Here is a 14,891-nt window from a genome sequence, read left to right on the forward strand (position 1 = left end):
AACAATAACGTTTTATATTATACCTGAACTTGCTTTCCAAGCCATTCGAAGGCTATGAAACCAGGTTCTGTCCTAATGATAAACAGGCCAATGGAAAACTGTAAACCAATTCCCCAGAAGACAGTGGTCCATTTCACCTACTCAGAATTCAGTGAAAACAATATTTTTGTTAACAACCACTCAAATTTAAAAATGTACCTTCAGTGTACAGCTGAGGATATTAAAATCATTGTCTATACAACTGTTTTACTGTTGGGAAATGACAGCTTCAACAATCCGATAAGGTTTGCAGGAATTCCAAAGTCTAAAAAAAGTCATTCCGAGATAAGCACGTTCAATAAAGCAGGTATATGTGTTCTATCACTCACCGCAGTTCTGTGTGCAGAGAAGAGAAATATAGCAATAATGAATAGACAGACACCGGCAAAAGAGATGAGCTGCTCTGGGCGATTTCGTGTGTCGATTACCAGCCATGCCACCAGCAGTCCCAGCACAATTACTATGAACACCCTGCAACATACAGAGAGACATATAAACCATGACGCATGTATACAGTTATGATTGACATATTTTTGGTTCTCAACCTTTTCGTAGGCCCCACATAGTCCAACACAATATTCAAAAACGATCTGTTATATTTCTGCTGTACTTATGATAATGCTGTTTTTGTTTGTTTGTATCTTTTTATGAACAGAAACATAGAGTATTGACATATTAAACTAATTAACCACAATTTATTTTGTGATTTCAGAGTGTTGCACGTTCTTCAATTGAAAACAACAGTTATTTAAGGGGAGAAATACATGTTTATTGCTTTTATATTTTTATTTTATAATTGTTTTTATTATATTGTAGAAATAACTGGTAACACTTCACAATAAAATCTAATTTGTTAACATTGCTTAGCTAACATGATCTAACAATTTTTAAGGCATTTATTAAGCTGAGTTAGTAAAAAATAGTATTGTTTTTTGTTTATTCCATGCGGCAACCTCCTCCAGTTTCTCTTGAAGCCAATACGGAAGTGACTTAAACTGCAATTCATCGACTGGCCACTAGGGCTCCAGAAGGGAGCAGAATCTCATTGAGCCCCATGTTAAAGGTCCCGTTCTTCGTGTTTTTTTGAAGCTTTGATTGTGTTTACAGTGTGCAATATAACATGTGTTCATGTTTCGCGTGTAAAAAAACACAGTATTTTTCACACAATGTACTTATCTGTGTACCGCTGTTTCCACTGTCCTAAAAACGGCTGGTGATTTCCTCTTTCTATGAAGTCCCTCCTTCAGAAATACGTAACGAGTTCTGATTGTGCAAGCGCTTACCGTGTTGTAATTCGACCGCAGCTTAGCGCACGTGCCAGCAGTTCCTGTGTTATGATTCGACAGCAGCTTAGCGCACGTTGGAAAGGTCACGCCTCTTAACGGAGAGATGTATGCGTTCAATAATCTCTACAGCGTCCCTGGGAAAGCCAAACAAAGGTGATTTGACTCCTGGATGAAAATAACAGCGTCTCGACGACATGGCGATAAACACACTCAACGCAACAGTTCCTTTTCTCCACGCGACACGTCCGCTTCTCCACGTGGGACAGCAACAAGACCGCGCCCCCTTTTTCGCGTTTCTTTGTGGGCGGAGGTAAGTCTGTTCTACTGCTCTACTGACGTAATTAAAGAAGGAAGTACCAGGATGTAGTCCAAGCCAGCCGTTCGCTGTAGGCTTTGAAAGGGAACTTCTGTTAAATAAAATATCTCGCTTGGCATTGAACTTTGAGCTTTATAATTTTACAGGTATTATTTATGCTCTAACAGCAACATTACACACTAACTAAAGTTTGAACAATGGGATCATGCGGAATGGGACCTTTAAAATGCCCAACTTTACATCAGAAAAACACATGTTTACAGCCTGGTACAAATTGTGGTTTTGGTCTATACGGCTAATTTTGCATTAACTAATGTTAACAAATACAACTTTTGATTTTAATAATTTCTTAGTAAATGTTGAAATTAAAGGTACACTGTGCAACTTTTGGCCCTCTAGCGGTTAAAAAACCAAATTGCATGCTTTTTGAGGAAGAACATTGTTTTGGTTATGCTTTGGCTCTGCATGACTGTGGATGAATATGGTTCTCTCTCATAACTAAAAAGAGAGAGAGAGATTATCCCACTGCTCCTAAAACATTCACTAATAGGCTTAAGAGATATAACTAATTTAGATGGAAAGGATCTTAAGCTGACTACCTGAAGACGTTACTGTCGCTCTACCCATTAAAGGTGGGGTAAGTGGTATTTCAAAACTGCTTTAGAAAAGTGTCTCAGGCCGAGTACCAAAACAAACGTATAGCCAATCAGCAGTAAGGGGCGTGTCTACTAATGATGGTGAGAAGAGAGCGCTCAGTGCACGTCATTATTCAAAAGACACGACACAGGATGGACATTAGCCGAGTGACAACAGAAAGAGAGGGATGGCAGATAAAAAACAAATGTGGAAGATGTCTGTGGAACAAAAGAAGGCTTACGATCAGGCAAGAAGTGTCAGCTTTCAAGCGCTGGAGAGAACTCAAGAAGCGAAGGACGAGGTTACTTTATTTCTTCTCGATAGGCGAGTAACATTGATGTTGTTTTGTTTCACATAACTAATATATGCTGGCTTTTGCTTGAATATGCTCGTGTCATATTCGCTTGTTTGTCCATTTGCGATCGTATTGTCGTTCACTTCAGCGATGATAAAGACCCATTAATTTCCACACCGTATAAGCCTGGAGCGTCTAAACTGTCGGTTTCAAGCATGTCCGAAAAGTAAGACAATATACACTCACCTAAAGGATTATTAGAAACACCATACTAATACTGTGTTTGACCCCCTTTCGCCTTCAGAACTGCCTTAATTCTACGTGGCATTGATTCAACAAGGTGCTGAAAGCATTCTTTAGAAATGTTGGCCCATATTGATAGGACAGCATCTTGCAGTTGATGGAGATTTGTGGGATGCACATCCAGGGCACGGAGTTCCCATTCCACCACATCCCAAATATGCTCTATTGGGTTGAGATCTGGTGACTGTGGGGGCCATTTTAGTACAGTGAACTCATTGTCATGTTCAAGAAACCAATTTGAAATGATTCGAGCTTTGTGACATGGTGCATTATCCTGCTGGAAGTAGCCATCAGAGGATGGGTACATGGTGGTCATAAAGGGATGGACATGGTCAGAAACAATGCTCAGGTAGGCCGTGGCATTTAAACGATGCCCAATTGGCACTAAGGGGCCTAAAGTGTGCCAAGAAAACATCCCCCACACAATTACACCACCACCACCAGCCTGCACAGTGGTAACAAGGCATGATGGATCCATGTTCTCATTCTGTTTACGCCAAATTCTGACTCTACCATCTGAATGTCTCAACAGAAATCGAGACTCATCAGATCAGGCAACATTTTTCCAGTCTTCAACTGTCCAATTTTGGTGAGCTTGTGCAAATTGTAGCCTCTTTTTCCTATTTGTAGTGGAGATGAGTGGTACCCGGTGGGATCTTCTGCTATTGTAGCCCATCCGCCTTAAGGTTGTGCGTGTTGTGGCTTCACAAATTAATAACAAGCACTTTATTAATGCAGGAATAGCTACTCAGTCGGCACTCCAAACCAACTCTACAGATAGTGTAACCTCTATCACAGACTTGTCTAGTGTAGGTTTAAATAATTTTAACTTTACTCCTATATCTGTCTCTGAGGTACGAGAGGCACTGTCAGGCTTGGACTGTAAAAAGTCGGCTGGCCCAGACCAGATTGAGCCATATTTCCTCAAAACTGCTGCAAACTTGATTGCTGATCCTATTTCCTCCTGTTTGAGTCTCTTATAAATGAGCAACTAAAACATTTTTTAGCTGACAACTGTATTTTAAGTCCCACTCAGTCTGGTTTCCGGCAAGGACACAGTACAATTACGGCTGTAACCTCTGTTATCAATGATATTGTTAATGCTTTAGATGATAAAAAGTATTGTGCTGCTTTATTTATTGATTTGTCTAAAGCATTCGACACTGTTGACCATCATCTTCTTCTGCAAAGATTGCAAAACATAGGTTTTAGTAACACTGAGCTAAATTGGTTTTCGAATTATCTGAGTGGTAGAACTCAGTGTGTGGCATTAGATAATTGTACTTCATCCTTGCTAGAAGTAAAAATGGGTGTCCCCCAAGGATCAATTTTGGGTCCTATTTTATTTTCTATTTATATAAATAATTTAGGTTTGAATCTGAATCAAGCAAAGGCTCACTTGTACGCAGATGATACTATTTTGTATACCTCGGCTATGTCATTGAAGGAAGCAATTCATAACTTACAGTCTGCCTTTAGTCAGGTACAAAAATCGCTGGTAGGATTAAAGTTGGTATTAAATGCTAAAAAAACAAAAATTAATGGTTTTTACACGTTCACATTCACTTATCGATTTCCCAATTTTAACACAAAGTGGTACTCCAATAGAGAGAGTGACTTCCTACAAATACCTAGGTATTTGGTTGGATGATAAATTGTCTTTTGGGGTCCATATTGAGAGCCTTTTAAAAAAACTCAGACTCAAGTTAGGTTTTTATTTTAGATTAAAGAAGTGCTTTCCATATTCAGCAAGGAAAAGGTTGGTGCAGAGCACATTCTTATCAGTTTTGGACTATGGTGACCTAATTTATATGCACTCTTCTTCATTTTTATTAAAAAAACTAGATGTACTATACCACTCAGCTTTATGTTTCATTACAGGTGCAGCAGCTAGGACTCACCACTGCACTCTGTATGAAACTGTACAATGGTCCTCCCTCTCCCTCAGAAGGAAATTCCATTTATTGATTTTTATTGCGAAAGCACTAATGGGTAAATTACCCATCTATATTTCAAATTTGCTTATTTACCAAAATAGTGTTTATAGGACAAGGTCGTCAAAGAAAATACTACTAATTATTCCATCAACAAGAACAGCCCTTGGTAAAAAAGCGTTCTCATCATATGCACCAAATGTCTGGAATGAACTCCAAAACACCTTAAATCTAGTGTCACTTCCATCTATCAATACTTTTAAAAACCTTTTAAAGTCAACTCTGACTGAACTGTGCAGTTGTTTTTAACTAGGTGCCTTTTACAATTGTATGTTTGTATCTGCTAACGTCAAGTATAATGATTTGTTTGTTTTCTAGTATGTATAGTGTATGTATAGAGATTTGTGGTGTATTATGTAATTTATGTTCTGTCTTTTATGTATTGAAACTTTTGGCCGCCAGTCTTGGCCAGGACTCCCTGGGAGAAGAGTTACTGTAACTCAATGGGACTTTTCCTGGTTAAATAAAGGTTAAATAAAAATAAAAATAAAAATAAAAAATGCTTTGCTGTATACCTCGGTTGTAACGAGTGGTTATTTCAGTCAAAGTTGCTCTTCTATCAGCTTGAATCAGTCGGCCCATTCTCCTCTGACCTCTAGCATCAACAAGGCATTTTCGCCCACAGGACTGCCGCATACTGGATGTTTTTCCCTTTTCACACCATTCTTTGTAAACCCTAGAAATGGTTGTGTGGGAAAATCCCAGTAACTGAGCAGATTGTGAAATACTCAGACCGGCCCGTCTGGCACCAACAACCATGCCACGCTCAGAATTGCTTAAATCACCTTTCTTTCCCATTCTGACATTCAGTTTGGAGTTCAGGAGATTGTCTTGACCAAGACCACACCCCTAAATGCATTGAAGCAACTGCCATGTGATTGGTTGATTAGATAATTGCATTAATGAGAAATTGAACAAGTGTTCCTAATAATTCTTTAGGTGAGTGTATATGATAATATATATGTTTGTTTCCTTTGGTTCCTCTTTTCGTGATCAATATAACCCTCTAATCTTGTCATAATTGTAATATGTTCGTTAGTTGGAGTGTCGTGCTCGTGTTTTTGTTTTTGGGATGTAAGGGATGACTTTTTCACTAAACATTCAACCTGGATTACCATAGTAACACATATTGCTTTCACTTATTGATGACATCATTCCCTCGGCCAGCTGGCACAGCAGATTCCGCCATAGTCTTTGCCTTGGTTATGTATGTGTGGGGCGGAGCTATCAAAATAGGGGCGTGTTTGTTTTGATGATTTGAAATCAACATCGGTTGATGTTTACGCCACCTTGAAAAGACACGGTACTTCCTTGAAAATAAATTCCAGTGCAGCGCTACAACAACCATAATGAAATGAGCCTTCACAATAGATAATGCTTTATAATAGACTCTGTTCAAGAGCTACAAATAGCAATTTATCTGTTCAATAAAACACCTTACGCTACCTAGAGTAATAAAAAACTCCATGTCCCCTTTACAACATTTCAAATCCATCAGTTCTCACCATCTCTGAAAAGACAATCTAATGTTGGTTCTTGTTTTATTACGAGCTCTGTCAAGTTATCTATTTACCAGCAGACTCTCCTCTGTTCGGCATTTGTTTAAAACGAGTGATAACCCAGTGGTTCGAGATTTAGATTAATAAATGCAGTAAAAAATGTTATTCATTGTTTGTTCATGTTAACTAATTAACTAATGTTATTGTAACGTATTCTGTTATGTTCTGTTTTGGTTTGCTCTGTTCCTGTTTTAGTTCCTAGTGTTCTCCTTGATTACGTTTCCTGTTCATGGTCTGGTACACTGTAAGCCCTAATGCTCAAAATAATTAATTGGTTTGAGTAGAGCCAACTCAAATTAAACAAATTAGTTCAATCAAATTAACTTTTATGAGTATATAAAACTTTCTTTTTCTTTTGAGTTCATAAAACTGACACATTAGGCTGGGATTTCCATTTCTCAGCATGCTTTGCCATGAGATAAAAAAAGGAGAGAGTAAATTAAGTGTTATATAATGTTTTTTTGTGCAAGATTAATGTTAATAATCTAGCTTAGCATAGATCATTGAATCTGATTACACCGTTAGCATCTCGCTCAAAAAAATGACCAAAGAGTTTCGATATTTTTCCTTTTTAAAACTTGACTCTTCTGTAGTTACATTGTGTACTAAGACTGACGGAAAATGAAAGTTATAATCAGTAAGTAATAATCAAGGAACTTTGCTGCCGTACCATGGGTGCAGCAGTGCAATGATATTACGCAGCGCCTGAAAATAGTCCCCAGCACGCTCTCTGTGCAAGCAGGTTGTCACGTTGGTTATGTTGACGCAAGTTAGCCTATTTTCAGGCGTTGTGTAATATCATTGTGCCGCTGCACACATGGTACGGCAGCAAAGTTCCTTGATTATTACGCAGGAATGAGAGTATAGTTCCTAGCCATATCGGCCTAGAAAATTGCTACTTTTCTTAGTACACGATGTAACTACAGAAGAGTCAGTTTTAAATAGGAAAAATATTGAAACTTTGGTCATTTTTGAGCCAGATGCTAACGGTCTAATCAGATTCAATGATCTATGCTAAGCTATGCTAAAAGTGCTACCACCAGACCCGGAGATCGGCTGAATGGATTCGAAAATGGTAAAACTCAACTGTTTAGTGAAGTTCAAAACATAATTTCGGGAGGAGTGAACCCATGTAATCTTTCAATTAGCAACGTACACAAACGCAAATTCGGGAGGAGTGAACCCATCTAATCTTTCAATCAACTGCTAAGCATATAAGCAGCCTCCTACCTCCTTCAGGCATCAGTCGTTTGCATCCCTCAACCTCCCCAACTCCACCTACTTACATTCACGTTTACCTTTCTCTTCTTCCTAGCACTAGTAGTCCCTGGGGGGTAAATCTAAGCTTGAGTGGAAGCGGCTTCCTCGAGCCCCTCCACCGCGGACAGCAAGCCAAATACGCTAAAAACCTTATCAGCTAAAGAGTATATGGGTAAACGAACTTGTGAAACTCTAAGGGAGTTGGAAAATGCACCTATTTTCAAAAAAAGTGGAGTGTTCCTTTTACTTAAAAAATTGATTATATAAAAAATTGCCAACTTAATCGGGTTTACAGTGTATTATCAGTGTATTCTTTGTGAATTCTTTCCTATTCCTTTTGTTGAGCGCTGCATTACAGCCACTGACCATGACAGTTATCAAATGAAATGTAAAGTGTTACCAGATAATTGTTAGAAATAATTTTAGTTTAAATCTTGAATTAACATGTTTAACATTTAATTCATATTAGAATTGATTTGAGGAAAATTGATTAATTTAAATACCTAAAGGTCTGTGATAAACATATTTTTTTCTGTTTTGTTCTACAACATGAATTACAGACTGTCAAAACCTCAAACATGAATTTTCAGACCTCTAAAAACTAGTTGTTACACAAGAACATAACTCACATTGTTGTACTATTTGTATTCATTATAAAGCAACTTGTTAGCAACACACTAACAAAAGGCACTTCTAAAATGGCATTGGAAATTCCAAAGGGAATTCCAAGTAACAGTAAAGACATTTCTAATGTTACAAAAGATTTCTGTTGAAATGCTGCTCTTTTTTGTTCTTTCTAATCATCCTATCTTAACTTAATAATTTTTCACATTATTACTGTATTTTGATCAGATAAATAAGACTTCTTTCAAAAACATTTAAACATCTTATAGACAAACCTTTTGAAAGATAGTGAATTAAAGTGTCCAACTCACCATTTTATCCATCTGATATTGGATTTGAAACACCTTTGAGCAGGCTCGAAAAAGCTCCTTATGCTTTCACCCTTGTACTTATTCACTAGTTTGCAAATGATGATGAACACCCCCAGACAAGTCAGGACAACCAGAGCAACTGCCCTCTGGAAGTCCAAATAACATGCAGCAATGAAGTATGCCAAATAACCTACGATTTAAAACACAAAATCATGAGCTATTGTACGCTGTTCACTTGAAGAAAGAATCACCAATGGATAATGTAACACCATGTGTAATTAGAAACAGTTAACTCTCAAGAATAAAGGTTCTTTATTGGCATCAGTTGTTCCAAATGTTCTTCACACTAAGAAAAGAAAAATATTCACTGAATCCTCCTTTTGGAACCTTTATTTTATAGAGTGTATACTGTAGATATAAAACTTGGAAGATGAAAATATGTTACCTGCAGCAAAGATTCCCAAAGCGATGTATTTGATTATTTTGGAGTGTGTCTTGCAGAAGATCTCTGTGGCCGTGATGGGTATGCATGCTTTGCTGTGGTAAACAATAAATAAATAGCAAAAGATCTTGCACATGTGAAGTGTAACAGCATAATTGGGTTGACACAGTCAATGTATTTACACTTTTGTCTATTTCTTAATTTGGGTGAGCTTAGAATGACGCATTATGCAATTTCAAAGGAATTTCATTACTAAATAATGTAACAATGAAATCTGTATTCACTGATTAGATTCACAACCACACCTTATGCATGAGTTTGACTGGTTCTCTGACTCTTCTTTATCACTGTCACTCTGGTCATCTGTTAATTTATCCTCCTAAAGATAAAACAAAATCGAGATTTTTAACTTGTTAACTTTTCAGAGAACTTCCTCATACTTCCTCAAGCCTACCTTCACAAATGCTGGATTGTCCACACCTTGTTCATTCCCATATGAGACGGTTGTCAACTGTAAATCTTCTTTGTCCGCTGTTAGGAAAGTATCAGAAAACTTTTTACCCAGCTCTAATGAACCTTGATCCAACAATTCCTTAAGAGCTGCAAGTTTCTTTTTCACATTTCATCCAAACAATCATTAACAACTACCTACAAATACAAAACCAACACCTCCTTTATGCAAACCATGGTAAAACCACCTGTTCAAATACCCGCTTGAAAAATAAATCTCTAAAGAATGTAGAAGTAAATGCGTGGCTTACTCATTCTGCGTTCTCTGTGACAACTGCTGGGTCTTGAACCTTGAGCCAGGATATATACTCTGCCCACTTGGAAATCTTATCATTAATTAACTACATACGAATGTGTTTTTATTTAAGACACTTGCATGTTGCTATCAGATTAGTAAGTGAGGACTACACTGAGTAGTCATGAAACAGCATCTTTTTATCATTTATTACAATGAAGCTCCTCCTTATTTCCAGAGGCCAACAAGATACAAAGTAGGAAAACAAATTATCAGGAATAACAAAAATGTAACGTGACGGAGGGCGGAGGCCCTGCCATTCTATGGCCGTCCCAGTGCCAGAGTCACATGGCGAGCATGTGGCTGCGAGGATTACCAATCAAAACAGGCCCGGTGCCAGGACACACTGGCAGGGCGGGCAAGCGGAATATTATCATCTTTTATTGGAAAATTAAACAATATTTTATTAAACTTTGATAATTGTCTTAAAGCGATAGTTCCCCCAAAAATTGAAATTCTGAAGATTGTTTTGATGAAATCTGAGAGATTTTTCTGTTCCTCCATGGACAGCTATAATTACCACATTGACTCTTCAAAAAGTTCATAAAGAGGTTGTAAAATTAATCCATATGAATTGAGCGTTTGAGTTCAAATTTTCTGAACACAGAGATAAAAGGTGTCAAGATTGTACCTTTAGGGGTGAAAAAGATACAAAGATGTCCTTTTTAGGGTACTGCCCCAGTTACAATTTTGACACCCTTTTTCTCTGTGTGAAGAGACTTGATCGCTTTATGATGAACAGATTTAATGAACCTCATTGGTTCTTGTTGAAGCTCAAACGTGATGAGTAACACAAGAATGAACCTCATTGGTTCTTGCTGAAGCTCAAACGTGCTGCGTAACACGAGAATAAACCTCATTGGTTCTTGCGGAAGCTCAAACGTGTGCCTTACACGAGAATGAACCTCATTGGTTCTTGCTGAAGCTCAAACGTGATGCGTAACACGAGAATGAACCTCATTGGTTCTTGCTGAAGCTCAAACGTGCTGCATAACACGAGAATGAACCTCATTGGTTCTTGCGGAAGCTCAAACGTGTGCGTTACACGAGAATGAACCTCATTGGCTCTTGCTGAAGCTCAAACGTGCTTTGTAACACGAGAATGAACCTCATTGGTTCTTGCTGAAGCTCAAACGTGCTGCGTAACACAAGAATTAACCTCATTGGTTCTTGCTGAAGCTCAAACGTGTTGCGTAACACGAGAATTAACCTCAATGGTTCTTGCTGAAGCACAAACGTGCTGCGTAACACGAGAATGAACCTCATTGGTTCTTGCTGAAGCACAAACGTGCTGCGCAACACGAGAATGAACCTCATTGGTTCTTGCTGAAGCACAAACATGCTGCGTAACACGAGAATTAACCTCATTGGTTCTTAATGAAGCACAAACATGCTGCGTTACACGAGAATGAACCTCATTGGTTCTTGCTGAAGCTCAAACGTGCTGCATAACACAAGAATGAACCTCATTGGTTCTTGCTGAAGCTCAAACGTGCTGCATAACATGAGAATGAACCTCATTGGTTCTTGCTGAAGCTCAAACGTGCTGCGTAACACGAGAATGAACCTCATTGGTTCTTGCTGAAGCTCAAACGTGCTGCGTAACACAAGAATGAACCTCATTGGTTCTTGCTGAAGCACAAACGTGCAGCGTAACACGAGAATGAACCTCATTGGTTCTTGCTGAAGCTCAAACGTGCTGCGTAACACGAGAATGAACCTCATTGGTTCTTGTTGAAGCTCAAACGTGCTGCATAACACGAGAATGAACCTCATTGGTTCTTGTTGAAGCTCAAACGTGCTGCGTAACACAAGAATGAACCTCATTGGTTCTTGCTGAAGCTCAAATGTGCTGCGTAACACAAGAATGAACCTCATTGGTTCTTGCTGAAGCTCAAACGTGCTGCGTAACAAAAGAATGAACCGCATTGGTTCTTGCTGAAGCTCAAACGTGCTGCGTAACAAAAGAATGAACCTCATTGGTTCTTGCTGAAGCTCAAACGTGCTGCGTAACACAAGAATGAACCTCATTGGTTCTTGCTGAAGCACAAACGTGCTGCGTAACACAAGAATGAACCTCATTGGTTCTTGCTGAAGCTCAAACGTGCTGCGTAACACGAGAATGAACCTCATTGGTTCTTGCTGAAGCAAAAATGTGCTGCGTAACACGAGAATTAACCTCATTGGTTCTTGCTGAAGCACAAACGTGCTGCATAACACGAGAATGAACCTTATTGGTTCTTGCTAAAGCTCAAACGTGCTGCATAACACGAGAATGAACCTCATTGGCTCTTGCTGAAGCTCAAACGTGCTGCATAACACGAGAATGAACCTCATTGGTTCTTGCTGAAGCACAAACGTGCTGCATAACACGAGAATGAACCTCATTGGTTCTTTCTAAAGCTCAAACGTGCTGCATTACACGAGAATGAACCACATTGGTTCTTTCTAAAGCTCAAACGTGCTGCATAACACGAGAATGAACCTCATTGGCTCTCACTGAAGCTCAAACGTGCTGCGTAACACGAGAATGAACCTCATTGGTTCTCGCTGAAGCTCAAACGTGCTGCATAACACGAGAATGAACCTCATTGGCTCTCACTGAAGCTCAAACGTGCTGCATAACACGAGAATTAACCTCATTGGTTCTTGCTGAAGCACAAACGTGCTGCATAACACGAGAATGAACCTTATTGGTTCTTGCTAAAGCTCAAACGTGCTGCATAACACGAGAATGAACCTCATTGGCTCTTGCTGAAGCACAAACGTGCTGCGTAACACGAGAATGAACCTCATTGGCTCTCGCTGAAGCACAAACGTGCTGCGTAACACGAGAATGAACCTCATTGGCTCTCGCTGAAGCTCAAACGTGCTGCGTAACACGAGAATGAACCTCATTGGTTCTTGCTGAAGCTCAAACGTGCTGCGTAACACGAGAATGAACCTCATTGGTTCTTGCTAAAGCTCAAACGTGCTGCATAACACGAGAATGAACCTCATTGGTTCTTGCTAAAGCTCAAACGTGCTGCGTAACACAAGAATGAACCTCATTGGTTCTAGATGAAGCACAAACGTGCTGCGTAACACGAGAATGAACCTCATTGGTTCTTGCTGAAGCTCAAACGTGCTGCGTAACACGAGAATGAACCTCATTGGTTCTTGCTAAAGCTCAAACGTGCTGCATAACACGAGAATGAACCTCATTGGTTCTTGCTAAAGCTCAAACGTGCTGCGTAACACAAGAATGAACCTCATTGGTTCTAGATGAAGCACAAACGTGCTGCGTAACACGAGAATGAACCTCATTGGTTCTTGCTGAAGCTCAAACGTGCTGCGTAACACGAGAATGAACCTCATTGGTTCTTGCTGAAGCACAAACGTGCTGCATAACACGAGAATGAACCTCATTGGTTCTTTCTAAAGCTCAAACGTGCTGCATAACACGAGAATGAACCACATTGGTTCTTTCTAAAGCTCAAACGTGCTGCATAACACGAGAATGAACCTCATTGGCTCTCACTGAAGCTCAAACGTGCTGCGTAACACGAGAATGAACCTCATTGGTTCTCGCTGAAGCTCAAACGTGCTGCATAACACGAGAATGAACCTCATTGGCTCTCACTGAAGCTCAAACGTGCTGCATAACACGAGAATTAACCTCATTGGTTCTTGCTGAAGCACAAACGTGCTGCATAACACGAGAATGAACCTTATTGGTTCTTGCTAAAGCTCAAACGTGCTGCATAACACGAGAATGAACCTCATTGGCTCTTGCTGAAGCACAAACGTGCTGCGTAACACGAGAATGAACCTCATTGGCTCTCGCTGAAGCACAAACGTGCTGCGTAACACGAGAATGAACCTCATTGGCTCTCGCTGAAGCTCAAACGTGCTGCGTAACACGAGAATGAACCTCATTGGCTCTCGCTGAAGCACAAACGTGCTGCGTAACACGAGAATGAACCTCATTGGTTCTTGCTGAAGCTCAAACGTGCTGCGTAACACGAGAATGAACCTCATTGGTTCTTGCTAAAGCTCAAACGTGCTGCATAACACGAGAATGAACCTCATTGGTTCTTGCTAAAGCTCAAACGTGCTGCGTAACACAAGAATGAACCTCATTGGCTCTTGCTGAAGCTCAAACGTGCTGCGTAACACGAGAATGAACCTCATTGGCTCTTGCTGAAGCTCAAACGTGCTGCGTAACACGAGAATGAACCTCATTGGCTCCTGCTGAAGCTCAAACGTGCTGCGTAACACAAGAATTAACCTCATTGGCTCTTGCTGAAGCTCAAATGCGATGCGTAACACAAGAATGAACCTCATTGGTTCTTGCTGAAGCTCAAACGTGCAAGAAAAGTAAATTATTCAAATTTTTCAAATCAGGAATGCCAGAATCAGAATGCATCGTTTGGGCATAAAAATGTCTGTCAAAACCAACACAATGTTGAATGATGTTCACTAACCCCGCAAAGTTTTTCAAATTGGATTGATGTTTATTTTCTTTAGCATGCAGTGTGAAGTATTCCACTCAGTTCCCTGATTATTCCAATTCAATTTCAGCGAGTGAAGAACAAATGTATACATGCGTTATGTATTATGTTCATTATCGTCTCTGACAGACAGCATGTTGAAGCCACTCAAGCCAAGTGGTGCTCACTCACTGCAGAGCCAAATTACGTCCAGCTCCTCTGTGGATCTGATGGGTCTCCATAGGGTTATGGTGTGGTCGGACCTTCTAGGACCACCCATTACGCCCAAATTACATCTAAAGAGGGGGAGCTGGACTTCACGCTCCACCCATGGCTCCTCACTCAGGCTCCCATTTCTATTTTCCACCCTCTCTCTCATCCAGTAGTGTGCATTTTCTAGGAAATGTGTGTATCTCTGCTTCTCATAAATTCTACTGTGTATTGTGCACGTTATGTTTTGACAAGTACCGATTTTGTGATATTCAAATGTCAAAATGTCTTAAGTCTGCTGTTTAATGTAAGCAGCAATACAGTTTGTTTTGGATTCAC

General features: G+C 39.6%; 1 protein-coding gene across 1 annotated transcript in view; it reads right to left on the bottom strand.

The window, feature by feature from the left end:
- slc28a1 (solute carrier family 28 member 1) overlaps window positions 1-10,090 on the bottom strand; it is a 34,328-nt gene extending 24,238 nt beyond the window's left edge. The window contains exons 1-7 of the mRNA XM_079825019.1: window positions 9,827-10,090; window positions 9,520-9,596; window positions 9,371-9,444; window positions 9,069-9,160; window positions 8,624-8,813; window positions 369-510; window positions 24-137 (exon numbers count right to left, since the gene is read on the bottom strand). Of these exons, the coding sequence (XP_079681145.1) occupies window positions 24-137; window positions 369-510; window positions 8,624-8,813; window positions 9,069-9,160; window positions 9,371-9,444; window positions 9,520-9,596; window positions 9,827-9,830 (693 nt within the window). The 5' untranslated portion in view covers window positions 9,831-10,090. The remainder of the gene's footprint in view (window positions 1-23; window positions 138-368; window positions 511-8,623; window positions 8,814-9,068; window positions 9,161-9,370; window positions 9,445-9,519; window positions 9,597-9,826) is intronic.
- Between the last annotated feature and the right edge of the window lie 4,801 nt (window positions 10,091-14,891).

Source organism: Gobio gobio (genome assembly GCF_949357685.1).
Source record: "Gobio gobio genome assembly, chromosome: 9".
Taxonomy (NCBI): Eukaryota; Metazoa; Chordata; class Actinopteri; order Cypriniformes; family Gobionidae; genus Gobio; species Gobio gobio.